Source organism: Phoca vitulina, unplaced genomic scaffold (genome assembly GCF_004348235.1).
Source record: "Phoca vitulina isolate PV1807 unplaced genomic scaffold, GSC_HSeal_1.0 scaffold68, whole genome shotgun sequence".
NCBI lineage: Eukaryota > Metazoa > Chordata > Mammalia > Carnivora > Phocidae > Phoca > Phoca vitulina.
In genome coordinates, this window is record NW_022589771.1 from 7,049,693 (window position 1) to 7,077,574 (window position 27,882).

The 27,882-nt window shown below is 57.2% G+C and overlaps 1 protein-coding gene across 1 annotated transcript; it reads right to left on the minus strand.

The window, feature by feature from the left end:
• Positions 1–3,880: 3,880 nt before the first annotated feature.
• DNMT3L (DNA methyltransferase 3 like) lies at positions 3,881–27,595 on the minus strand. The gene is made up of 12 exons (XM_032392544.1): positions 27,496–27,595; positions 26,922–27,095; positions 26,657–26,701; positions 25,668–25,747; positions 25,475–25,587; positions 24,545–24,716; positions 21,903–21,990; positions 21,241–21,329; positions 18,817–18,892; positions 18,046–18,185; positions 7,168–7,253; positions 3,881–4,345 (listed from the first exon to the last, which is right to left on the minus strand). The coding sequence occupies exons 1-12, from the start codon at positions 27,593–27,595 to the stop codon at positions 4,180–4,182; spliced, it is 1,329 nt and encodes a 442-aa protein (XP_032248435.1). The 3' UTR covers positions 3,881–4,179.
• Positions 27,596–27,882: the final 287 nt, after the last annotated feature.

Sequence of the window (27,882 nt, forward strand, 5' to 3'; positions counted from 1 at the left end):
TCCGAGGCTCTGAGCGCGAAGCGAGTCGCCGGGCCTCGCCTCTGATCCCACCCTCCCCGCCCAGTCCCTCCCACTGGGCGGGGCCAGCGGACCGGAAGCTCTGTCGCAAGCTCCACAAGTTAGTCCTCCCCAGCCACGGACGCTGGGCAGGGACCTGGGCGCTAAAGGTGTCCCGGGAAGTTGGGGGGAGTGGGGTGGTGGTGCGTGGTACGAGGGAGGAGGACGGCCGAGGGCTCTGCGGGAGGCTTGCCAGGCTGCGGGGGCCGTGGGAGGCCAAGTGCTGTCCCCCAGTGTCGCACAGACCGTCCGCGCCCCCAAGCGCCCGGGCCCCGGCGGCGCCTAGCGCGCACCTGGCCCCAGGAACCCACGCTTCCCTGCCCGACGCTGGGCTGGGCAGAGTGCCCGCCGTCCTCCTTCCTCCCCTGCTGCCCTCGAACGGGAGTCATCACCTCCAAGTCTTAGGGGAAGTAGGAACCCCGTTTAGGAACGAGTGAATGAATAGAAGGAAGGAGGGAAGGCAGGCGGGCTCTGCTCTCCAATCCGGCGCCGGCTCCGGGAGGCCCGCCCCCAGCTTTGCCCCCTTATCCTTTTGGGGGATCCTGTGCCACACACCACAGCATATGTGGATATTAAAGGCTCTTAGGGGCCCACTGCGTGGAAACCAGTTCACGTCTGCTCCTCCAAGGCTGTGGGACTTGGCACTCCTGTTTTCTCTCTGGGAAAGTGCGCGAAGCCGCGGAGCGCGGGTTAAAAGCCGCGTTTGCGCCCTTCCCCCACCCCGCCCAGTTCCCTCGGCCTCCTCTCTGCGCTGCCAGGCTGAGTCACTGTCCCACCCCGTCCCCCGCAGGCCAGGTAGAGCCAGTGAGGTGAGGTAGGTGGGGCCAAGAGGGAGTAGGGTGCTCTTCTTGCAGAGGCTGCCCCTAGAAGGGCCTGGAATCCCAGACGCCCCGCCTCTGGTGTCCGGGGAGCTGGCAAGGACAGTGTGTCCTCGCACTACCCCCCCCCCCAAGTCCGCTACCCAGGCTGATGGGGAGGCAGAGGCCGGCCTCTGGGGATGGGGGTGCAGGGGACGGCAGGGTGTGAGGTGAGGGCCAAGCAAGGAGGGCTCCCCTGACCCCAGCCTCCTCCAGCAGCCTGCCATCCACTCAACAAAGATGTAGGCGCACCTACTGCAGGCCAGGTGCTCTGTGAGCGCGAAGGATGAACTCTGAAAACAACCTCTGCTCCATGGAAGTTAGCATTCCTGTGCAAACGGGAGAGGAAGCAGGGGCCGGACCCCACGAGCCGCCAAGGAGCACGCGCAGGGAGGGGCAGGCCTGCAGGTGAAACCCGGCAGGAGGGACTGGGAATGCAGCCCTAGAGCTCGGGGCTTCACCCCTTCCGGGCAGGCTAGGAAATTAGGGTGCAGGATTTAAACAGGCCAAGCGGGGCCACCCTCCCCTTTAGCTGGGGAGGGCACGGCCAGGGAGCCAGGTCGGGACTCCGTTCACGTGTCCAGTGAGGGCACCGGCCGTCTGAACTTGGGGCGCCATGAAGGGGCCGGGAGATGGGGGCCCAGAGGAAAGGTAAGATTTGGCTAGGAGAGCAGGGTGTGGTCATAAATCAAATCATATGGAGGTCTCAGGACGCTTCTTATTCCCGGAACCGGAAAACCATTGCCATCCAAAGCCGCAGCTTGAACAAATGTAGCCGGGTACACTTGGGGGAGGGGCACCGGCTCAGGCCCGCGGGTCTGGAAGGAGACACGATGTCGGTGGCCCTGCTGCCCCTCGGGTTGGCGGCAGTTTGGCGAGGGCCAGCCGGGGCAAAATCCGCAGGTGAGGAGGATCGGCGGGCTGGTAACACCTCCCCCTCCCAGCCTTCCCGGGTCCAGCCCCCCACCCCCACCCCGCGAATCCCGGGACTCCCTCTGATTGGAAGGGGGGAGGGGCTACGCTGCATTGATTGGCCGACGCCTGGGTTGCCCTCCACCTCCAGAGGCCCCCCACGAGGAGTCCACGCTGCCCCCGGGGTTGGAGGGGGGGCGGGCCCCAAGTGCAAGGGGCTTTTAGGCGTGGGGAAGGGAAGGTGCCCAGTCGGGTGCCGGAAGCTCGAGGCAGCCCGGCCACTGCCCCAGGGCAGCGGGGAGGGAGGGAGGGAGGGAGGGATGAAGGGAGGGGCTCCAAGGGGCTAGCCTGCAGAGCTGAGGGGTGCCGGGGCTGGTGGGGAGGCACCCGGCTCTGCTTCCTGGGCATTAGCCCCTCGCGCCAGGCCCCAGGCCAGGTGCTGCTACCAGGCCAGTCCAGAACGGGGACCGAGGGAACGGCCTGTTTGTTGAGCGGGTAGAGAAGGGGCAGGGATGCAGGTGGCTGGAAGGGGCCTTCTAGCCAGGCCTGGGGCCGTGGGGGGAAGGAGCACCTCCAAGACCAGCCTCAGGAGCCTCAGCCTGATAAATGCATGTTCTATTCAAATCCCAGCTCTGCTTTTCAGGAGCTGTGTGACCTGGGGCAAGTTACTTAACTCCTCTGTGCCCGCATTTTCCCATTTGTGAAGGGGGAATAGTTACAACACCTTCCTCAAAAAGCAGCTGAGTTCATATGTGGTTATTGTGAGTTGATACGTATAAAACATTCACATGGACATTGGCCCGTGGATCACACAGAGTTATTTTAAGACAAATGGAAAAACAGAACAGCCCTCGGAGGCCCCTGCAGCTGAGAGGTTTTCCTTTCTTCCCCTTGACCGTGACTGTGTTTCTCCAGCAGTCAGACGGTGTGGAGGCAAAAGCCCACTGGAGGAACATCGAGGCCGCCCTGGGCACCAAGCCAGAATGGTATTGGTGCTGGGGATTGCGAGTTCTCGGTGCAGACGTGGAACGGAGTGGCGTGCACTTTGACGCTAGGGACCCAGGCTTCCCCCTGGGCAGTCCTGAGCAGCTCCCTGGGGCTCCCGCACAACCCGGAACAGGGGACCTGTGGGCAGCCCTCAGTGTGATCCCTGGTCCCGGGGAGCCCATCTTTTCTCCTAGCGGGTGTGTCTGTTTCCTGGGGGAGCCCTAAGTCACCACAAGCTTGGCATCTTAAAGCAACAGAAATGTACTCTCTAAGATCTGGAGGCTGGAGGTCTGGAATCAGCTCCTTCAGGAGCTCTGGGTGAGGATCCTTCCGAGGTATTCTGCTCCTGGTGGCCCCAGGCTTTCTTGGCTTGTCGCTGCTTCTCGGTCTCCAGGGTCATGACCTTCTCTGTATGAGGTCAGGTCTCCCTCTGCCTCCCCGGATAAGGACCTTTGTGATCACATTAAGGGCCTCCCCGGGTCATCCCGGACAATCTCCCTATCTGATTTCACCATATCTGCTAACAGCACCAGCACGGCCCGGGTGGGGAGGCCTCCTTGCCCCTGCGGGGACGCCGGGGACGCCGGGGACAAGCTGTGTCTGTTGACTGTCTAATCTACACCCTGGGGGGATTCTCTGGCTCATCAGGAAAGATCCCTTTAGGATTCATTACGAGTGACTTGAAGCCAGCTCTGCGATGGCCTCGGGGTGAGCGCAGGGATCCTGCCTTCTGCAAGCAAGTCCCTCTGGTGTAAGGGGCACCCGCGGGCTCGTGCCTCGCGAGCGGATCTGGCCTCTGCGCGGCCTGCTCAGTCCGTGCTCCCTTTGCTTGCCAAGTGTGATATTCTACGATTTTGTGCGGCTATCATCAGGCTGAGTGGTTTTCACTATCACGGCCAACGGCGGTCACGAGCCAGCGCGGCCCAGCACACAGGGAGCGCGGGCCACACCCGCTCCGGACAATGTGTCCTGCTCATCTTCCTCATGCGCAGTCCCACGTCCCACAGGATACAATAAAGGCTGTCCTTACACACAGAAACAAGAGAATTGACCCATAACGACCACAATAAATATATTTTTAACTTCTCAACAGGCACACAGAAACATTTTCAGCAGCAAATATGCTTCATAACATCAGGGTGGTGTCCCCGGTCAGGGGCTGCGAACTTCACACCCCCCCCGAAGGGCACCGTCGGGCGGGGGCCCTGCAGCACCACACCCGAAGGGAAGACACGTCTGTGGTAACCTTGGGAAATCCAAAGTCAAGCAAATAAAATAATAATTTGGAAAGGAAAAAAGAAACAATGTAAGGAAAGTTGCCTGGTTCTAGGAAAAGTCTTTTTTTCTTCATAGTAAAATAAATCATTTATAAAGAGGAAGTGAGTTCTGTTGAAAAATACTTGAAATATTCTCTCAGGGGGAGAAAACAATTCTTCACCAGCTTGGTGGGCCCCTGGGCGGGGGGCTTTGTTCTCTGCCTGTCCTGAGCCAGCAGGGTCAATTCCTCGCGGGAAGCCGGGCCAGAGTGCCTGCTGCCAAGGACAGAAGGAGGCTCGTTACCAACCCGGGCTCCGCACGGGCCCCGTGGCGGGGGGGGGGGGGGGGGGGGGGGGGCACACTGGGAAGCCAGTGGTGTGTCTCACTAGGTAATCCAGAGGTCTCTAAGAGAAACATCCTTCGAAGACCTCACCCACCTTGTGAGTCTTCCGGCCAGTGGTAGATGATAAGCAATCCTGGCCGGTAGGGGACCAGATGGCCCCCACACCTCCTGCTTCCCCCAGGGAGGAGCCGGGACCCTGGCCCCGCTCGGGAGGTCCACGTTCCGTGTGAAGAAGCCATTGTGGAGGGAACCCACACGGAAGAAAGGGCAGGACTCGGTGGGCAGGGCTGGTTAACTGCCCTGCGCATCGTTCCCAAGGAATTCCTGTACCCAAGACCCGAACGGCACCAAGCCCGGCCCCTGAGGGTCCTGAGGCTGCCTGTCCTGGAGACCCTGCGTGTGGGACCGGCGGGGGCAGAACACAGGCCGCCTGGCTTGCAAGCTGACGCAAGCTGCGGGACCCACGGCTTCTGGACACGGCAGCCGCCACCACCCACCCCCGGCCCCGTCTCGGGCTCCCAGGCACCCCGCCGGAGTCAGGGAACACTTCGGGGTTTACTTTGGGGATTAAGGCTGCAAATGAGGAGGCAGAAACATGCAGTGCCCATCCCAGCCCCCAAATGCCTCCCCAGGGCTGCCCTACTGCCTGAGGCTGTCTGTCCTGAGGTAGCTGCCAACAGTCGGGCAGCGACAGGGAGGCTCCGAGCCTCAAGGAAAGTGCCCATTTGAAGACGCTGCTTCCAGCTTTATGTCTGGGAACCAGCTGCCTCCCTGCTTCCCTGGGCACCTGCCGCGCCCAAGGGGGTGAGGTGGGGGAAGGGCAGTGAGAGTGGGCAGAGCAGAAGAGGCAGCCTGACGTCAGCTCAAGGCTCCCGGAAACCACATTTGGAACGCTGCTTCACTTGGGCTCCACCCAAACACGGAGCCAGGGTGTGGGCCTGGCGAGCGCCAAGGCTTGGCGGGCTTTGCCATGAGCACGTGCCACACTACAGGCTAGGGGCATGCTGGAATTGGGGGGTGGGTGGGCAGAAGTTTCCAGAACTAAAAGCTAGGGGCATGCTGGAATTGGGAGGTGGGTGGGCAGAAGTTTCCAGAAACTCGCTGTCAGGAGGAGAAGACATGACTTTGCTTAGATCCTGTCAGTGTTGGCTCAACACAAGGGCAGGTGCCACATGGCACGGTGTGGGGGAGGGAGATGGCTGTGTCCTCAGGGGCTCTGGGGCACAGTGTGCAGGTAAGGACAGAAGAGTGAGGGCAGGTGTCCTGGGAGCAGAAAGCTGTCCAGAGGAGTGGGGCCGGGGGGAGCAGGGGCTGGGGGTGTGCTGGGGGCCGGGAGGCAGACAGAATGTTCATGAGAAAGAACAGTCCCAAGAATGTTCAGGCAGCAGAGAAGGGGTACGTGTGAAGGCCCAAGGCATGGTGTGTTTGAGGGACTGTTGTTCAGTACAGCCTAGAAATGCATCGTGGGTGAGCTTGTGTTAGCATGAGTGTGTGTGAACCTGTGTGTGAATGAGTGTGAGCAGGTGGGTGTGAGCATATGAGCAGGTGTATGAATGAGTGGGAGCAGAGGACTGAGTTCTGTGAGCATGAGCAGCTGTGTGTGAGGTGTGATGTGTGAATGAATGTGAGCAGGTAGGTGTGAGTGTGAGCAGGCATGTGAATATGTGTGAGCAGGTGTGGGTGTGTGAATGAGTGTGAGCAGGTGGGTATGTGAGCAGGTGTGTGGATGTGAGCCTGTGTGTGAGCATGAGCAGGTGTGTGAACGAGTGTTAGCAGGTGGGTGTGAGGGTGTGAACAAACATGAGCTGAATAGGAATGTATGAGCAGGTGTGTATATGAATGTGAGCAAAAGACTGTGAGTTGTGTGTGAGCTTGAGCAGGTAGGTGTAAGCATGAGCAGCTGTGAGATGTGATGTGTGAAAGAATGTGAGCAGGTGGATGTCAGTGTATGAGCAGGTGTGTGAATGAGTGTGAGCAGGTGTGTGTGTGAGCAGATAGGTGTGAATGTGTGAACAGGTGTGGGTGTGTGAATGAGTGAGCAGATGGGTGTGTGAGCAGGCATGTGGATGAGTGTGAGCAAGTGGGCGTGTGTGAGTACGTATGTGAATATGTGTGAGCAGGTGTGGGTGTGTAGGTGAGTGTGAACAGATGGGTGTGAGTGTATGAGCAGGTGTGTGAATGTGTGAGCAGGTGTGGGTGTGTGAATATGTGTGAGCAGATGGGCGTGAATGTGTGAGCAGGTGTGGGTGTGTGGATGAGTGTGAGCAGRTGGGTGTGAAYGTGCGARCAGGTATGTGAATATGTGTGAGCAGGTGTGGGTCTGTGAGCGGATGGGCATGAATGTGTGGGCAGGTGTAGGTGTGTGGATGAGTGTGAGCAGGTGGGTGTGAGTGTGTGCAGGTGTGGGGGTGTGTAGGGCAGGGCGGAGCTCCAAGAGGCTGGGGGTGGGGCTCCAGGGCGCAGGTGGCCAGGTGACATGTGTCTGGGAGTGTGGACTTTCTTCTCAGGACTCGGGAAGCACCTCAGACAGCCTTAGTGCACGAAGCTGGGGAGACGTCCCCAAAGTGGGAGCAGGCCTTCTGACCTTGAGCATGCCCAGAATTTTGGGGGCGGACCAAAGGCCCACCAGACACAGCCCCTGACCCGGGCACAGCTCTGTGTTCTCAAACTTGCATTTCTTTGGCGAGCCTGACGCTGCGCCAGCGTCCGCCCCCCCTCCCCCAGCTCCCACGGGCCCTGGAACACACAGGGAACCTTCTCACAGCTGGGATGTTGCTCCACACGTGCACGGCGTTCTGGACGGCCCGGCCACAGACGTCCTGGATGGTCACCGGGTCGGCCTGCGGGGTGGAAACGTCGGCTGGGGATCAGGGTGACGACCCCTGCCCTCCACAGTGCCCGCAGGCCTCAGTCCCGCGGGCACCACGTCGGGCCTTCCCAGACTGTGTCTCGGGCAACCTTGCTCATGTGTCACATCTGCTTCCTTTATGACCTTAGGAGGAAAAGAGGCTGAGATCTTATTGTAAAACCTTTAACCAGTAGATTTTCCATTTTTTCATTCCCACAGGTCACAAGGGCAAGGATTCCCCACCCGCTCCAGCTCAGAGGTGGATTCCCGTGAAGGATGAAGATGTCCTTGGTCTTTGAGCCAAGATTGTTCTGCTTCGGGAAGATAAGAGGCTTTGCTGGCAGACAGAGAGTTTTCTGAAGGGCCGGGGCCTTGGGAGCCAAGGAGGCTGCCTGGTGCCTGGATCCTGGAGTCCGAGTCTCCCTAGAAGGCCCCGAAAGGATGGGGAGGGGGTGGGAGGGAGGCGGACCTTCCACCGATGGGAGGGGGAGCCATGGAAGGGAGGGGCCATGGAAACTGAGGCAAGAAGCCACCTGGTCCCTGACACCCAACAGGAGACAGGCTGACTCCACGCGCGTGGACTCAGGGGGCTGGAGGGGTCCCATGGGGACTGTTCCTGAGCCCAATTGCTGTGGACACACCAACCTCTTCCTGTATCCAGACACCTGGCTGGGAGAAACACCCGATGGCTGCTTATGCCATATGGACAGATGTTTGTGTGATTTATCCCGCAGAACCCACCACCGGGACGTGCACAGGCAGGCTGAGGAATGGCGTTTGTGAGACTCGTGCTGCGTGAATAACCTCGGGAGCCTGGTTATTTACAATATATGATCTGGCCTCCAGGTCAGAACTGGCCCTTCTGTTCTGGACGCCGAGGGCTACGAATCTTGTCTCACGTCCCCTCCTGCTCCAGGCTGGGCTGGCCCCCCAGGACGGAATCCCCGAGGGGAGGCAGACACACACAGCCCAGGCTCCTTGATGATACAGAAACATGACAACATGGAAATGCAGCTCACTCCAAACTGCACGTAGGTGAGCCAATGTTTAACCTCAGACCCTGTCGTTGGCCCTATAAATACGGCCCTTATGGGGATGGTCAGTGGGAAGTCTCAGCTGCAGGGAGGACACTCCGCCCAGGCCTCTCAGTGGGGACTCCACCCTGGGTGTCTCCACAGGGCTTCCCCAGCTGATAAGGTCGGGTGTTGTAAGCACCTGATCTGACGTAACTTTGCCTCGTTCTCATTTATTGCCCCCTATTACCTTCATCTACGTGTAGATTCCTTTCATCTTCTGTTTCTATTGGGTTTCTATAATAAAGTTTTCTCTCCCTTTGGAAGCTGACACTCGGCGGTTGTGAATCTTGTGCAGAACGCATCTGGCATAGTCGGCAGGGTTCAGGACACGCCTTTTCTGTTTCGAGGAGGGAACCCCCACCCTGACGCTGATATTCTCGGGTGGGAAGACCTACCGTTTTGCTCGCTGCAAAGGAAGGGTCTAAGCGGGCCGATCTGTGTGAGCCACAGGCAAGTAAACAAAGTCAGCTGAGCGGCCACATCTTCTGGATGCTGGCGGACTGTAGCTGGGACAGGTGAGGCGTCCTCGTAGCTCGCGGGGACGGCGCGGCTGTTGACAGCGTACAGGCGGGACGCGGAGCATCGTGATCAGCGTCAGGAGGAAAGACTCAAATCGGAAAAGGAGTAGCCGATTGCAATCTCAAAAGGCGCTGCTGCAATCTCAGACCGATGTTCTTTCTGACCAAGTCCACACTTACCAGCATGTGGCGGAGAAAGGGCCATACGGATGGCCGAAGATAAATGCAAAGAGAGGAGAGGGAAGGGGTACTAAGAAAGTGCGCCCAGCTCTGGCTTCTGCTGGGCGACGTCTAGGACGATGATGAGACGGGGACTGACTAGAGCGCGGACGAGAGGCAAGCTCGCCCCGTTCAGCCTCCGTCTCTCAGACGGAGCCCCTGGAGCAGCGGGGGGACCACCAGGCAGGGGTGAGGAAAGACACTATTGAGGATTTTCCTCAGCAGGAAGTCAGTGAGCTTCTAACGCGACCCGCCCAACGCCCTACGTCCAGTAGCGTCAGGAGAGGCCCACGGTCATGGCCAGTGTGCCTATATGGTCTGGGCGCTGCCCGCACCCAGCTCGGACCTCCTCGGAGAGGCCAAGCCCCAGAGCAAGCAAGGATGTCAAATTCACTCGAAAGGATGAACGACCCCATGTGCCCATGACTATATTTTGGAAAAATGGATCAACCACTACTGCTCAGGCCCTTGTGGACACTGGGCCAGAGGCCCCTTTGATATGAGGAAACCCCAACAAGTTCCGAGGATGATTAGTTAGCATTACTGGACCGGGGGTGGGGTGGGGTGGGGGTAACACCGGGAATGCAGACAACACTTCTTCTAAAAACAAGGCAGTTACCGAAGAGAGATTATGACATAACGCTAGTGTCCGTTCCTGAATACCTAATTGGCATCCATAGTCTCAAGGGCCTCAAACTGGCTTTAATCGACGGTATGTATCAATCTGGAACATGTGCATTCCAACGTACACTGACAGCGATCACCGTAGGCAAGCTAGTAGACCCCTGTCCACTCCGAGGCATCTCCAATAGCGCAGATAAAACAATCCCGTATTCCCAGTGGACAGGATGGTATTGATGACACTATTCATGGTTCCCTCCAGGCAGGTGTACTGGTACACCTGAGTGGAATAATCCTATTTGGTCAGTGAAAGAAAGTGATGGCGAGTGGCCAATAACGTATTATAAGGAATTAAAGTTACCCCCCCATTAACCACTGTCCTGCCGGACATAATTACCTTCACTGAACAGATCCAAGCCCGTGCCGGCCCCTGGTACGCAGTGACTGATATGGCAAATGCCTTTTTTACTATCCCTATTCCTCCCGAGTCTTGGACTCAATTTGCTTCACGTGGCAAGGCCGTCAGTTCATATTTACCCGGCTGCCTTGAGGGTACAGAAAGAAAAGAAAAGAAAGTGCGCCCAGCTCTGGGTACAGAGCCCCACGATCTGCCACCACCTAGTAGAACATCTGGCCCCAATTAAGTTGCCCATCGGAATTCTAATCCCTCACTACATAGATGATAGTTTAATCCGGGAGACCATGAGTCACAGGTGCAGGAGGCCTTAGAGTTGATACTAAATGAAACGAAAGGGATGGGACATTAATTCCTCTAAAATACAAGGATTGAGTCTGTTAAGTTTCTAGGAATTGTCTGGGATAAAAGAAAAAGAATTAACCCAAAGCTAATCAAAAAATTTTAAACTTTAAATCGCCACAAAATAAAAAAGAAGCTCAGAAATTTATACGATTGTTTGGGTTCTGGAGAAACCATATCCCCCATCTGGGGCAGATATTAAACCGTGTCTATAAAGTTACTCGAAAGAAGCATCAGTTTAATTGGGGTGCTGCTGGGGAATAGGCTTCTCAGCGAGTGAAACCAGCTGTTCAAGCTGCTTTAGATTTACGGCCTGTTAGACCTGGGCCTGTTGAGCTGCCGGTCTCAGCGGAAGGGGAAAATGCTAATTGGAGTTTATGGCAGAAACAAGACAGCAAGCGGGTGCCTTTAGGATTTGGGGCTAGGAAGCTCCCTTCTGGCCGTACCTCTCATACCTCATTTGAAAAAACAATTATTGGCATGCTCCGGGGCACTGGCTGGTACTGAGCTTATAACTGTAAACCATCATGTATTAATGAGGCCTCAGATTCCCAGTATGTATGGATTCCAGGAAATCCTACTACTCATAAAATCAGACATACGCAGGAAGCTAGTATAATGAAACAGAAGTGGTATAGACAAGATCAGGCTAAGCCTGGCATAAAAGAAATATCACCCGCATGAAGAAGTTAATGACGTGGCTACTAATTCCAATGAGTCAATATGTTCTACTGATGTCCCATTAGCCCATTCCTCTATGATGGGGAGGAAGCCAAATGATCATTTACCCGAAGAACCACAGCATGCCTGGTTTACTGACGAAAGGCATAAGTTATTAATAATGCTAACCTCTGGAAGGCTGTAGCTTACAACCCCCATCTTAAAAAGACGTTACGAACACAGGGAGATGGGGTGAGTAGCCAACATGCAGAGCTTTCTGCTGTTTACACAGTCTTAAGCCAAGAACAAGAGGGACAATGTCACCTATATACTGACTCATGGTCAGCGGCTAAGGGTCTAGCGGGATGGATGACATGATGGAAAAAACACCCAAGGACCGTTGCCGGTAAAGAGATTTGGGGAAGACTCCCCATGGGAAGACATTTGGCAATGGGCCCGCCATACTAAAATTACCATTTTCCACGCGGATGCTCACAGTGTGTCTACCTCCACAGAATGGACCTCAACGAAGTAGCTGACTCGCTCGCCCAAATCGCAGTGAACATAACAGCCTGGGACTGACACCAAACTGGAGCAATGAGGTCATGAGAAAAACGGACATTTGGGAGAGCAGGCTACTCACAGGTGGGTCCAGGACCGTGAGATACCCATCACTCAGGAAGCCATAAAAGAAACCATATTAAAATGCCCAATTTGGGGGCACCTGGGTGGCTCAGCCGGTTAAGCGGCTGCCTTTTGGCTCAGGTCATGATCCTGGGATCGAGTCCCTCATCGGGATCCCTACTCAGCGGGGATCCTTCTTCTCCCTCTCCCTCTGCTGCTCCCCCTACTTATGCTCTCTCTCTCTGTCAAAAAAAAAAAAAAAAAAAAAAAAATCTTAAAAAAAAAAAGCCCAATTTTTCAGATTTGGCAGTAGAAAATTCCACAACAGTACAAAAGACAGATTCAATGGGGAAGATTCCCCCCCAAATTTGGCAAGTAGATTATGTGGGGCTGGTACCCCGCTTCCAAGGTTGTCGATACATTCGTGGGGCAGTGGACACTTGTTCGGGGTACTTCATGGTTTCTCCCTTTGCCCATGCCACCCAACAGAATACGATAAAACCTTAGAGACTATCCTATTATATTATGATGTAATTATTCAGATCCAGAGTGATAAAGGCTTCCACTCTGCAGGTAAGTTAGTGAAAGCTTTTGTCGCCTCATATAATATGGAGTGGATTTATCATATTCCCTATTACCCTCAGATGGCTGGGTTGGTGGAATGGATAAAAGGACTGCTTAAACAGGAATTTAAAAAAATTAGAGGATGGCTCTTTACCAAAATGGAAGCTATACTTAACTGAGGCTTTAAAAGTCCTAAGCAAGAGACCTACTAGTCAAAATGAAACTCCACTAGGTCAGATGAAAACCCCTTATTTGCAAATAAGCAATGTGACAAAACCATTCCAATCAACATTAATATGCTGGAATATTAATTCAGATGCTAAATTACCTTACAGAGCCATCCCTGAGTCTGCTGGACTAGATCTACGTTCTATGAGAGAAGCACAGATAAATGACAGTCGTCAGGTGGCTGCGCCTACCAGCCTAGGAATTCATTGCCCGCCCTCCAAAACATTTGGATAGATCATGGAGCGGTCAGGATTGGCATAAGAGGGATACAAATATTAGGATGAGTCATCGATCCTGATTATCAAGGAGAGACAAAGGTCATTTCACTCAATTCTGGAAAGCAAATGCTCTCAATACAAAAATATGATCGGATTGGACAATTACTCTTGTTGCACCAATTACTCTTGTTGCAGCCTGGCTCTGTCCCTGTAAGGGGAGATGGGGGTTTGGCTCCAGAGATGCTTGGAAGCTGGGGGCAAAGCCTTCGGTGACAAAGCCCTCCGACAGTATTCCCACTCCTGCTGAAGTAATTGCTCAAGGAGGGGACGCTACAGTAACAGTAATGTATTCTGGTGATGAGAAGTTACATCATGTTCCCTTAACGTATGTTTCCCTCCACGAATCATAGATACGAATGTGGGTTCTGTGCTTTCCCAGGTGGACACAACCCACCCGTATCCTGCAGACTCAGCCCGCGGCTATCTCCGTTGAAGTAGGACAACCCCTGAGCCTGCTCTGTTGGACCAACTGTTCTTTAGCTGGTATCACAATAGATATGAGACTTATTCCCAAAAATGTGTGGGACGTTTTCATAACCTCACTGACCAAACTCGTCAAGATAACTATAATTTCACTATAGGGCTACAAGCCGTCACCTTGTCCGATGATGGTGAATATAAAAGGGAGAAAGCAGAGCCCCACTGATGTCAGTTTTAAACGAGAATCTATCCTTGTAACAGTGCATAAAAATCCTACTGTCCCTTTAAGAGAAAATAATTTCTGGGTACACCTGGCAACTAATGTGTTAAACCTCCGTTCTTTGTGTACTCAAAGGAAATAGTCCCCAAAACCTATTAAGACAAAATATCATTGGCAGAAGGACTTCTTTAAGTAAATTCTTACACCTCAATAGTACTAATCTTCCACTATCAATTGTTAACATTGATGTGCCTCCTCCCTTTCCCATATTAGGGACCTATGCCTTTCACTGAAATGTGTGAATTACTCTACAATTCCTTCTACTTGCAATCGTAACTCTCATATATACTCCCCAGTCGACACTTCGTTATCGCCTTTTGGGGGGTCGTGGTTATGTGCAAACCTCCAGTATAACCATTCGCCTAACCATCATCAAGGTGCATGTGCTATAGGGAAACTTTCTGCCTGTCGCATCCTCTTGAAAGTCTTCGCGGGAACCGCGCCTTGCCCGCCGATTGTGATGATCCCTAACCCTGTTACCTCCTTCTGCCGATGTTGCTCTCACAGCCAGCATTTGAGCTGTACCTAGATTAATAACGTGTGAACAGAATGAAATAACACAGCTCTCTTGCATAACCTCTAAAATAGTTAGGATACTGCGAATGCCCTCGCAACCATGAATCAGGAATTAACTGCTTCGTGAGAAACATTATTACACAATAGAGCTACTGTAGATTACCTTCTGTTGCAGCATCACTTAAAATGTAATGAATCTCCACGAACGTGCTGTTTTAACATTACTGATAATTCTAAAAAATGGATAAATTTATAAATAACGTTGAGACATGAAATTGGTCAAATCAATACTTCCCCTGGTTTGATTGGTTACCCCACTGGGGAGGGTTTTTAAGGGATGCCTGACTTATAATTATGCTCATTGTGTTACTTACAATGTGCTGCTGGACTTATGGATATGTGAAAAGTGCTTTGCAGGTATATATGGTGTTGGATTATGCGTGGTACCTCAAGAACTGAATGTGCCATATGGACAGATGTTTGTGTGATTTATCCCGCAGAACCCACCACCGGGATGTGCACAGGCAGGCTGAGGAATGGCGTTTGTGAGACTCGTGCTGCGTGAATAACCTCAGGAGCCTGGTTATTTACAATATATGATTTGGCCTCCAGGTCAGAACTGGCCCTTCTGTTCTGGATGCCAAGGGCTACGGATCTTGTCTCACGTCCCCTCCTGCTCCAGGCTGGGCTGGCCCCCCAGGATGGAATCCCCGAGGGGAGGCAGACACACACAGCCCAGGCTCCTTGATGATATAGAAACGTGAGAACATGGAAATGCAGCTCACTCCAAACTGCACATAGGTGAGCCAATGTTTAACCTCAGACCCCGTCACTGGCCCTATAAATACGGCCCTTATGGGGATGGTCAGTGGGAAGTCTCAGCTGCAGGGAGGACGCTCCACCCAGGCCTCTCAGTGGGGACTCCACCCTGGCTGTCTCCACAGGGCTTCCGCAGCTGATAAGGTCGGGTGTTGTAAGCACCTGATCTGACGTAACTTTGCCTTGTTCTCATTTATTGCCCCCTATTACCTTCATCTATGTGTAGATTCCTTTCATCTTCTGTTTCTATTGGGTTTCTATAATAAAGTTTTCTTTCCCTTTGGAAGCTGACACTCGGCGGTTGTAAATCTTTTGTGCAGAACACGGGTCACCTGCCAGAGCTGAAAGACATGGTACCTACATTTGGCACGTCTAGGTTTTCCCCACCTGCAGCAGGAATGCAGGTTCACAGCAAGATGCGAGCTGTTATAGAAAGTGTGGGAAGCTCCCTTTTTGGACTTCTTTGGGTTTTGGGACCACTTGCCACCTGCCAAACGCATGTGCAAAACGATCAAAAGTCAATATTTTTGCTGTCCTCTATGTGTGCTGGAAACTGGCGCCCACATTTGGAATCTCCACTTTTTGGCTGGACCCACTAATACTTATTCAAAGTTTTTTTTTTTTTTTTTTTTTTTGATAAATAGTGCAGGTTACAAACCTAGTTCTGGCTGCCTTTATGTGGTGGCATTAGACTTCCTAACGAGGAGAAATCACCACAGACGTGGAAGAAAGCAGGAGAATCATGAGAACACTTCACTTACTGCTGTGAAAATGACTTTTAAAACTGTAACTCACGGATGGTATTCTAGGAGAACGTAACTTACCAAACCAATCTCAGAAAAGATGGAAAATCGTAGTAGGGCCGTTTCTGCAGAAGAGTTACCCCATTTTATTTCTTTATTTTATTTTTTTTTAAGATTATTTATTTATTTATTTATTTGACACAGAGAGAGAGACAGAGAGATTACAAGTAGGCAGGCAAGCAGGCAGAGGGAGAGGGAGAAGCAGGCTTCCCGCGGAGCACGGAGCCCGATGCGGGCCTCGATGCCAGGATTCTGTGGTCATGACCTGAGCCAAAGGCAGACGCCTAACCGACTGAGCCACCCAGGCATCCCAGAGCTACCCCATTTTAGCACAATGGCCGCAACAGCCTATCCACACAGTTTCATGGGAGAATTCCATTTTTCAGGTAGGTTTATAAAGCAGGTTCCACGTGGACACCTGCACGGAACAGAGCAGTTGTCTCGAGCTGCTCACAGCGCATGTCCCAAAGGAAACGTCGTGCACCAGAATTCAGAAAGACATGAAAAGAACCATGCACCCAAGTGAGTGGATTTTTCCCCAGATCCTGGGGTTGCTTCCTTATTAGGAACCCTATCAGCATATCATATCCTCTTCATAGATCTAAAGAGGAAAATAACCTAATGATCTCCACGGACTTAAAAAAGAACGTTTGATGGAAACCAACAACTACTCTTGATGAGATTACTCGAAAACATGGAAATCAGTGGAAACTTCTGGAAAGTTCCCTAGCATAGTGAAATACATCAACCCCGACCTGGGAGCCAGCTGTGTAGGGAAGCCCTGGACACATTTCTGTGACAGGCAAACACAGACAGGGCTGTCCCGTCAACGCCGCGATCCAACACTGTCCGACAGGCGCCTGCACCGCGAGACAAGAGCAGGGTGTCTCAGGAGCAAACTTAGAGGAAAAGGTGACAGCTCTTTGCAGAGGACCAGCTCAAATACCCAGAAAGTCTAATCGAATCGACCGGAAACTACCGTAATTAGCGAGGTGACTCAACAAGGAGCCAACGAACGCACAGAAATCAACAGTGTGTCGTGTACACATCAAACCCAGTCAGATGGCAAAACGGAAGGTCCCGAAAACATGGTGGGACCCAGGCCCCAACGCAGCTGGGCTGCATGGGAAAGCGTGCACCCCGCGGGCCCTGTGGGGGGCTGGAGGCTGGGCAGGTGGGCACGGCCGTGAAGATGACAGAACTTGGCGCATCAATGTCCCTCCTGGGATCCATCCCGCAGATGTCCCCACACACGCCCTGCATCGCGGTCTTGTTTGTCCCCCTACAAGACTACAACAACCCCAATACCCATCAACGGGGAACAGGCGGAACACGTTTTTTGCGGCCATACGAAGTAAAACTGCACAGAACACTGCTGCTGAAGCAGCGAACGAGGGAGGTGTGTGTGCAGCGGAGGGGTTTCCGAGGGGACTGTTCAGCGGAGAAAGCCAGCTGCAGAGCAGAGCGGGGGCCTCGCCAGATTTGCCTGTATTTGCATAAAGCATCCCGGAGGTAACCAGGCAAGGGGGACAGGGCCGGGCAGCGAGGAGCCTTTCTGCTGTGAGCGTGGGGGAGACATCCTGAGAAGGGGGGACACCAGGCCCCAGCGGGGGCTGTCCTGAGGGGGCAGTGCTGGGAGGGGCCCGGGCCAGGTGAGCCCAGGACGCTGCTCTCAGGGTCAGGATTCAGGCAGGCGGAGAAAACCCAAGGCTGTCTGCGCCCCAGAGGGCGAGTACATGTGCGTGCGCATGAGTGCAGGTGTGATTATGTGTACGTGTGTGGCGTATGCCCGTGCACTCTGTGTACTATGTGTGGTGTGCATGCGTGTGCATGAGCTCATACGAAGTGTGTGGCGTGTGCCCGCGTGCACTGTGTACTATGTGTAGTGTGCATGCGTGTGCATGAGCTCATACGTAGTGTGTGGCGTGTGCCCGCGTGCACTGTGTACTATGTGTGGTGTGCATGCGTGTGCATGAGCTCATACGTAGTGTGAGGCGTGTGTCCGCATGCACTGTGTACTATGTGTAGTGTGCATGTGTGTGCATGAACTCATACGAAGTGTGTGGCGTGTGCCCACGTGCACTGTGTACTATGTGTGGTGTGCATGCGTGTGCATGAGCTCGTACGTAGTGTGTGGTGTGTGCATGTGTGTGTGGCGTGTGCACACGTGCACTGTGTACGGAGATGTTTTTGTGCACAAACCGGGAGCCCCACGTGCCCAGAAGTGCAGGAGCCACGTGCAGGGGACGCCCTCCAAGGCCACTGACGGGTCTGTGCTTTGGGAGTGCAACGGGCCCTCGTGAGCCCCAAGAAGAGGAGGCTCCGGGGTGGGGCCATGAGCCGTGCTGTCCCCTGGAGGAGGCCTCCCTGCCCACCACCCAGACTGCGGCGCTGCACGTACCTCCAGGAAGCGAGTGGCTACGGTCTGGTCATCTTGGCTCAGCACCAGATTGTCTACGAACATCCAGAAGAAGGGCTGCTGGCTGCCTGGCCTGGGCCTCGCGTACTGCAGGACGCGGTGGAACTGGAACAGGTACCACGCTGGGGGGGGGGGGGGGGGGACGTGTGTGGGGGCGGTGCCCATGAGGGGACAGGGCGGGAGCGGGGAGGCTGAGGGGCTGGGGGGGCAGGGGTGACTGCGGGAGGGCCACTCTGGCGTGGCTGGCCTGCTGCGGGCCTCCACCTACTCCCCAGGGCAGGCCTGTCCCCGCCAGAGCGGCTGAGCCTCAAGGGCCCCGGGGTCCGTGTGGCCCCAAGCGCAGACCCAGGCACCCTGCGTTAGGAAGGGACGACGCAGGGCGAGAGAAGCCCGCGGGCAAAGCGCACGTGCGTGTCCTCCTGTGCATGTGTCCACGCAGACCACTTGCGACAGGGACACAGAGCACAGCGGGTGAGGGTCAGGCAGCTTCCGCGGTGACGAATCCCCCCCCCCCCCCCCCCCCCCCCCGCCGGGGCCCCCCCCCCGGCCACCCCCCCCCCCCCCCCCCCCCACTCTCAGATGCAGCATGACTTCCCGCGGGTCAAACCCACCAAACTGTACTCGCTGAGTGGACAGGCTACTCGTGCGGGTGAGACCGAGGACAACTGTTTCTCAGAACGCCGCTGTCCCTCAGGATGCAGGAGGGTGTGGGGACGAGAGCGCCCGGGATGCGGGCAGACCGCCGTCTCTTACCCGGAGGATGGTCGCAGGCGTGGCCGAGGGCGGGTGTGGAGCCGTACACGAGGTCGAACGGGCCCCATCCTTCCACCTGCGGGAGACAGCACACTGTCCTGCCGGAACAGCCCTGTCCGCTGCAGGCTTTCAGGGGCCAAGTGTCCCCACAGCAGCGGGCACCTCATGTGTCCAGGTGGGAGGATTACGACGAGGCTGAGCCCCTGCAGAGCCCCGCGGTGGGGCAGTGAGGCCCACCAGTCAGCCCCGCCGCGGTGGTTCTCGGTCGCCGCTGGCCTCGGGGATGCGCGGAGCCCGGCCTCCATCCTCTGAGGGGAGGCCAGCCCTCCGCAGGGCACTCGGGGTCTGAGGTGACCCCTCTGCGCCTTACAGAAGCGCCCCTGGGAAGGTTGGCACAGTGACGCTCCAGGATTCACGTGGAATCCGTGTGTGCCCTCGACGTGACAGCCGGCGGCCCGGAGCTAACCGCCGGGCCGCCACCTTCCCTGCCAGCCGGTCACTGCAGGCCCGCGGAAAATGATAAAATCCACCCCCACTCACGCCTGAGCAGACAACAAAAGGATGCTCTTCAAGCACAGGTGCTCCTCTCCGGGCGGCCTGAGGGACTCCCGCTAACGACAATCCCAGCCCCTGTCTTTCTACTAAAATAAATTAATAAGAGACCCAGATACCGGACCCCTGGTTTCCTAATAGCCCCTGCCCCCTGGACTGTCCCCCGAACTGCTCAGCAAGAGCCTGCATCCTACGGTAAGCCCCCAAACCTTGCGCCGCCTCCACCCTGTCCCCGTGTCCCCAAGGGCTAATGCCCCTGAGTGTGCCCCTGGGGGCGTCTGGCCGCGGGGCTCTGGCCCAGCTTACGGCAGGGGTGTCTGGACAGAGGAGAGCAGAGGAGACAGGGGCGCAAGGCGCCGAGTGCGGGCTGACGGTTCCAGACAAGCAACCCGACAGTTAGCCGCTGACCCCCCGAACCTGTCACGGTGAAGCCGCGCACAGAGAAAGACCGAGTCTAAGCGAGAACTCCCGGTTCCCCCCCCCAAATCCCTCCCCTCCAGCCTGGAACAGAAACCCGCCGGAGTTCACTTTAAATCTCCTGGAAACCCACAGCCAGGAGCAGGTGGGGACGGCCTCTCCCCATCTCTAGGAGGGGCTGCGAGCAGTCCGGTCCGTGTCACAGGCCTCGTGAAAGGAAGGGAGGTCAGAGGGGTGGCGCGGGGCGCTGAGTGATGCCACGCACCCCTGAGCCGGGGTTGCTGTAACAGGTGTCCCCATGGCTACTGAGAGAACACAGATTTCGAGTATTACTATCAAAAATGATGGCACACATTGCTGGTGATCGCAGGCGTCCCGTGACTATCGATGCTGGAGGCCCCAGGCTAGCCGTAGAAAACAGGTGTCCCGCCTCGCTACTGACCGCGGGCTCCGCTAGGGAAGGCAGGTGTCTGGGAGCCATAGCCAGTGGGCAGGGAGATGTCACCGTCCTATTGCACACCCTGAGGACTCGGCCCTGGGGCTGGGATGAGCATCGTGCGGGGGCACGCTCCGGAAATGCCCCACAGTGGGTTGTCCACAGGGGGTGGGGTGAGGGCAGATGTGGGGTCTCGGATGAGGCCCATGGTAACGAAGGTTAAGGGCATGGGGTTCGGGTGTGCCCCGCCCCGTGAAGAGACCTGCGCTGGCTTCGGGGCAGGGGAGCCCGGGGCGGGACGAGGCTGCTGGGCTCCCCCAGGCACGGCCAGAGAGGAAGACTAGCTCCTCGGACCATGGGCTCCCGGGCCGGCCGGGGCGCAGAACGCTGAGGAAGGGCAGAGCAGGACCCCCACACGGGCCCCTCCTTGTGACCAGCCGGCCCCAAACCCTCTGCCCACGGTTGGTGGTTCGCAGGACCATGGGCTCCAATCCTCTCTCCTGCTGCCAGAGCCCGACGGACCAGGTCCTCCTGCCCCGGCGCCTCCAGAGGAGGCTTCCCAGCCCCTTCCTGCCAGCTGGGAAGGGCTCCGGGCCCAGCGGTGTCCTGCTGAGTCATCGGGAGGCACTTCCTCCAAGGCCACTGTCTGGGCCAGCAGGAAACAGCCTTCGAGGGGGCCGGAACATTCCACCGCCGTGTTCGGAGGATGCCCCCAAACATTGACCGGCTGTTCAGTTCAAGACTTTCCATGAGACGGCGGGCGGGGTTAAGCCCACAGTCTGGGCAGCACTGTCCCCAGTGCTGGGACCGGCCCCTGGCATTTCAACCCCTCGGCTGGAGGTCGGGCCCACGGCTCTGCTCTGGGCTGTGGGCAGCGTGGGGGCCACGAAAACCACCCTCTCCTCTCTCCCACTGCCCGTGGGGTGCCTGCCATCCCTGCAAGCCACACGCCCCGGCCCCCAGGGGATGTCCCGCACCCCCGCGCTCACCCTGGCCCAGAGGCACACGGTACTACTTACGTCCCTCCTCACAACATCCGTGACATCGTCCAAGTGCTTCAGTCCTCCCGGGGCGGAACCGCTCTCCAAGAAGCCCAGACTCTCGAGCTCTGCAAGGGGAGACATGAGGAGGGCACAGAAGGGCCAGCGTTTGACCCCCGCAGAATGAAATGGCCAAAGACTGACCCGAAAACATGAGCAAACGCTGTTTAACCAGGCGACTGGGGCTGAGGATGAAGCCGTTCGTCACGTTCCACACCAAGCAAGCCAACTCGACTGTGTATGGATTTAAGTCAAGGAATTTGTTGCAGAACCAGGCCTTCCGGGGCCGTGGTGTCATGCTCCGGGTTAGGAAATCCGCCAGGCTGCGGTGTGCAGGCTGAGGTCACCCAGCCAGGCTGTGGGACACGTGGGCGTGGCTGCGGGAGCCCCGGGCACCGCCTCACAGAGCCCTCGGCCTGCTGCTGGGAAGACGAGTGCAGGAAGGACCTTACACATTAGACCGGGGGATGCACCGTCCGGGCGGGGTGGCCGGGGCCGTGCCTCCTGGCTCCTTCGCCGGCACCCGGTTCGCAGCTGGGGTGCCCGTGAGGCCGCCGGGACCGTGGTGCGCAAGGCTCGCAGGGAACATTCTCCGGCTCCCGTCCCCAGTGCAGGACCCCCAGTCCTCTCACTACGCTCACCTCTCCTGATGTCCCCAAAGAGGGACAGCACCCGGACTGGCTCTCTCTTCCACACGGGCACTGTTTTATACGTCTCCAGGGGATTCTCCTATTAAAAACACAGTTCTCGTGGTGACTCGGTTGCGGAGCCTGCGAGGCACAAGGAAAATTCTTTCTGGTCCCGCAGAGGCATCTCCCCATCGAGGGAGACAGGCCCTGCCCTGCCCACGCGGCCCCCCAGGCTGAGGTCTGCAGCCCTCACCCCCACCGGGTCATCTCGAACAGGGGAAAGGCAGGAGCGAGGGGCTTTTCCTGATCGTAGAGGAAGACAATTCTATCTGAGAGGAAGCACTTCCTCTGGATTTCTTGGGGGATCCTGAATAGATACAGCAGTGGGATTCCCCGACTCCTCTCCTTCCCCATGTGGGCTCTCGGTGTGGTCCCTGAGCCACCTGGCAGCCCTGAGAGCTCCCAGCTGAGGACAAAGGACCGGAGAGCTGGGGGAGGACACACACCCACCCCTTCCAGGACCCCCACTCGTGAATCCAGGAGGATGCACTTGGGGGTGCCTGGCCTCCCACAAACAGGGCATCAAGCCACCACCTGGCCGGGAGCAGGCCTGAGCAGGAGCCCCAGAGCCACAGGGGGAAGGGTCTGTCTGTGGCTGGAGCCAGTGGGTGGGGGGCTGGCAAGTTCAGAGGTGGGCGTGAGGAGGGCAGGGGGTCCAGCACGGGTGTGGCTCTGATGGACCCTGGGGGCGTCCTGGTCCCCTGCTGCAGCTGGGGAGGTTTGGGGTGGGGTGGGGAGCTCCTTCTTCCCTGCCCCCCCCCACTCAGCACTGGGCCAGCATTAACACTTCTGAATATCGACTTCATTTCCTTCCCAAGGGAAATTTCCTGCAGCTGGCCAGCATGGCATCTGTCTACACTGGGATGGATCCCACTGATGGAGTGGGAAGAAGGTTCTACTAAGATTGCATGCACCTCCTTTTCCAAAAAGCACCATAAAGGCACGTCGGCCATGGGGCATAAGCTGTCCAGGCTCCCGGCCCGTGCCAGGCACCTGGCCGGGCCCACCCCTGTGCCCAGGTGGCCAGCAAGGCGGTGCAGGGTGTTCCCAGAACTGTCGTGGCCGAGAACCCGGGTAAGGGTGCCCGGGGCCAGCACCGGACCCCAGGAGAGAGGGGAACCCATGGAGGTGGGGAGACACCCTAGGGTCAGCACACACCCTCTCCCAGCCCATTGGCGCCCCCAGCCCCGTCAGGGAGACACCGGTGAGATGCACGGCTCGGGCACATCCGGGTGGGCGGTGGGCAGCCCTCTCACCCCACCTGCTTCCCGCCACACAGCAGCCGCCCCAGAAAGCCAGCTCCACGGGGACTCTTCCCACCTCCACAGGGTGAAACTTGCTGGGTGAGGCAAAGACTCTGCTCAACCTCCAGAAGGAGCTGGAGGCTGGGAGGAGCTGGAGGCTGAGAGGAGTGGGAGCCTGAGGGGGGAGCTGGAGGCTGAAGGGGGAGCTGGAGGCTGAGAGGTGGAGGGGGTGCCCGGTTTTGCCAGATCTGGGTGTGGGTCCCTTGCTGTCCCTGCTTGCTCACCCAGGGTGACCACTCTTCTGTCTTAGCTTCCTGGGGCTGCCATAACACCGAATATAAACTGTGACTTAAAACCACTCGTTTATTTTTACTCTGGAGGCCAAAAGTCCCAAGTCCAGATGTGGCGGGTCTGGCTCCCTCTGGGGACTCTGAGGGAGGGTCCTCCTGCCTCTCCCAAGCGTCCCTGTGCTGGCCGGCACTCCTTGGGCTCCTTGGCTCGCAGACAGTCCCTCCAGCCTCTCTCCCCTGGTCACGCGGCTGGCTTCCCTCTGGGTGTCTCCATCCCTCTCTCCTCTCTCCTATGACACCTGTCATTGCCTTGCAGGTGCTCCCCAACCAAGCTGATCCCACCTGGAGATCCGCAGCTGAATCACATCTACAAAGACCCTAGTTCCACCATCGGCCACATTCACAGGTACCAGGGTTAGGACTTGGAGGCCATAGTTCAACCCACTTTGATGAACCCATAGCTCCTGCTTAGTTCACGGCTCCTGGCCTCCACCCTCGAGGGGCCCCGCGTCCGTGCCCCATTTGTGCCCCAAATCTGTGCCCCGTCTGCCTCCCAAGTCTGTGCCCCGGGTCTGCACCCCGCTGTGCCCCATCTGCATCCTGTCTGTGCCCCGGGTCTGCACCCCGCTGTGCCCCAAGTCTGCACCCCGTCTGTGCCCCGGGTCTGCACCCCGCTGTGCCCCGTCCATGTCCCGTCTGTGCCCACTGCCTACGTCTTTGCTCCCATTTGCTGGACTTGGGGGTGCACCTCTGCTGAGCCCCAACCCACCTGCTGCAAATGCCTCACTCCCTGGCTTGGAAGAAGCACACCTGCCAAACCATGGTAATTTTAAAAAAACTAGACCGTCTAGTGGAGCGCACCCTCAAAGAGGAAAATGAGGCAAGAGCATTTGCTTAAAAGCCTTAGTTTCATCATCAGCTATCAGAGCAGAGGGGCCTTCTGCCACTGGTAGCAGAGAAAGTTGAGGGTTAGGGCCCCTGCACATGGCTCATCAGTCCTGGGAGCCCAGCCCCCCTCCCCCGCCGCTGCGGCCCCCCCCACCTGCCCGCCACCCCTCACCGACTCGCGGTCACAGAAGGCCTTCAGCCAGCCCCGCCATTTCCTCCTCCTGTGCAGGAGCCCGCTGCGGGGGAAGGGCAGGCACAGGAAACACACCCAGTTGCTCATGGCCTGAACTTTCCCCGAGGTTCCGGGGCCGACCAGCGTGTCCACGCACTCGAAGCAGTAGCATCTAGAGTCAAGCAGAGTCCCAGTCATGGAAGTGGCCTTCCAAAGGCCACCAGGCAGCAGGGAGCCATGGAAGCCACCCTCAGGCTCACGGAGAAAGACTCACCCCGCACGCATGGGGCAGGGATGAGAGTGAGCTGTCACCCGGGAAGGGGGACCAGTCCCACCTAGGGACCTAGAGCCCACGAGCGAGCCATCTGCAGAAGGCAGCGAGGTGGGGGGTGATTAGCGGGCAAAGACAGATTCCACAGAATCCGCTAAGCCTCCGGTCTGCCCCACCCGCGGAGCCTGCGAGAAGTTAGGGTCTCCCAGGGAACCCAAGTGCACGGACACCCGCTGGGGGGCAGGTCTGGGGAGGAGGGAGACGGAAGTACAATGATGGCCCAGAGAGAGCGAGCTGGGAGGACCCCTGGCTGGAGCCTGGCCCCGGGGAGCGGGGTTTGTGTCACTTCCCCGCTCATGACTGAGGGAGCCACATGTCTTGGCACTAACAACAATAAAGAGAAAAATCAGGAACGCAGATCTTCTGACGCCTCACCTCCTCCCACATGTCAGGGCTCAATACCAAACAAAACACTTGGGATGGAAATGGAAATCATCTTGGGGGGAAATCCCCCCACGCTGCGGGCCGAGGAGCCCAGAGGCTGGGCGAGCCCTGGATGGTGGGCAGGGGCTCCTTTGCCCATACTGCCCCCCAGCCCCTCAAGCCCCCCTGCCCCGCTGAGCCCCCGCCCCCAGCTGGGCCGGCGCCCCCGGGCTCACCGGGTGCAGTCGGGGTTTTCGCAGATGAGCAGCGTCTCTCCCGCGCAGCAGATGGAACAGTACGACTGGTACCCATCATCGTCATACAGGAAGAGGCAGTCCAGAAACTTGTCCTTGGTGAGGGGCAGAGCCAGGATGGCACCCCCCTCCGCCCCGAGGCCTCCAGCAAGCCAGCCCTCAGCTCCCTGCTTACCTTGCACGGAGCGCACATCCCCCCTTCAAACAGAGGGTGCTGTGTGTGCACCTGGAAGCTCCCACAGCAGATGCACATGTCTGACGCGGACGTCCGACGCGCCCCACGGGTCATGACACCAGCAAACAGAGCAACAGACTTAGCAACGATCGTAACGGAAGAAGTGCAAGACCCGCACACGGATAACCACAGAACGTTGCGGAAAAAAATGAAAGATCTAAGCAAATGGGACGGTATCTCAGGATCTCCTGTGTACGGATCAGAAGACTTAGCCTGGTTACAGCTCCAGGTCTCCCCAGCTGGTCTACAGATCCCCCTCAAGATCCCAGCTGGCTTTTCTGTTTGAGGTTTTGTTTGTTTGTTTTTTGATTTTTGGCAAAAATTGATAAACTGATCCTAAAATGCATATGGAGGGGCGTCTGGGTGGCTCTGTTGGGTAAGCCACCGACTCTTGGTTTTGGCTTGGGTCGGGCATGATCTGAGTCCTGGGACAGAGCCCCCCACCTCAGGCTCTGTGCTGGGCATGGAGTCTCCTTCAGATTCTCTTTCCTTCTGTCTGGCCCTCCTCCCTCCCCCCTCCCCCGTCACCCCCTCCCCTGCGAATGCTTGTTCTTTCTCAAATAAATAAATAAATCTTTAAAAAATGCATATGGAAATACAAGGGATCCAGAACAGGCATATCCACAGAAAAACAAAGGAGACTCATGGTCGCCTAATGCTGAAAAGAGGAGGCGGTGGCTAGGGTGGGGTCCTGGGTTTGTTTTTGGGTGATGAACATGTCCTAAAATTAGACTTCGGTGAAGGTTGCATAACTCTGTGACTGTACTGGGAGATACTGGAATGAAGCCTCGGGGGACCTGGGGTGGGTGCGGGGAGAGGAGCAGGGCCCCCGCGACGGCCAGGGCCTTCTCCAGGGCCAGCGGCTGCGTGAGGCTGAGCAAGGCTGGCCAGAGCTAGCTGACCTTCCCCTCTACCGGGCCAGGGCTCACCTTCTATGTCTCTCTGGTTAACCTTGACTTCATATGCAAGAAGATCTGGAAAGGAAAACAAGAAGGAGACGGTCCCCTCTCCCGCTTTGCTCTCATGTAAACATGGCCAAGTGTCATGGGGGTGATCTGATGTCACAGGAGCTGGGGGGCAGCGGGGAGGGCCTCCTGCCCCTCCCCAGGCGTGTGACTATTCCAGAAGCCTGGGACCCTAGATATGGCCCAGGCCTGGGGTTGGCATCCTAAGTGATGGACCCAGTACCCTTACCTCTGCGGGGCCCAGGGGAAGCCGGTGCTGACAGCTCGCTAGAGCCCACCAGGATGACGTCCATGCTGTGCTCTGTGTCCGGCTCCAGGACTGGGACAACCACATGGAGACCCCGCCAGGAGAAAGGACATGTACAGAGGAAGAAAGTGGCCAGTGGGCCTCTGCCTGCGAGCCCTGGCTCCCAGCATGGGGGATGCCCCTGGCCACCCAGCTTGGGCCCCACCCACCTCCCATGGTACCACCTGCTCCTCCTGACCCAGCATCCAGCGCCAGAAAGACCTGTGGTGAGTGCCAACCTTGCCAGGAGGCTCGATGTGTTCCTTGTGGCAAGTCCCTCCCCGCCCAGGGCCCCTGCCACAGTGTGGGGTCTTGTGGGCTTCTCCCCACAAAGGGGAGGGCAGGAGGCCTTAGGTGGGGCCCAGGGGCCCAGGTCTACCCACAGCTTCCGGTCCCTCTGACACCCCCATGCTCTCTCCTCTCACAGTGTCCCCCAGGCCCCAGCTTGTGGTCTCCGGGGATGACACCTCAAGCACAAGAGGCCAAGGCTGAGGCCGGGAGAAGTAAAAGGACTCACGGATTTCACAGGTGGCCTGCCAGGGCTCCGCGTCCAGCGGGTCAGAGTCTGAGCGGTCCAGGGTCTCCACACTCACGGTCCCCCCGGGTGAGAGGGCCATGAAACCCGGACAAGGGGCTTTCCAGAAACCAGTAGGAGACGTGTGGGGTCAGAGAACTGGGGGCCAGGGGTGTAGACCCGCAGAAGAGCACTGGGGTGGGGGGTGCGCAGGGTTCCCGCGCGCTGCGTGACGTGCGGGGGCGGGGAGGTGCGGGGGAGGGGCAAGGAAGCCCTCACTGCCACGGGGTGTTGGGTGGAAGGGTGAAGGGCTCATGCGGGGCACTCATGGTGGGTGGGGGGGGTAAGGAGTCCAGTGGGGGAGGGGGGAGGAGAGCCCTCAGGGTGGGT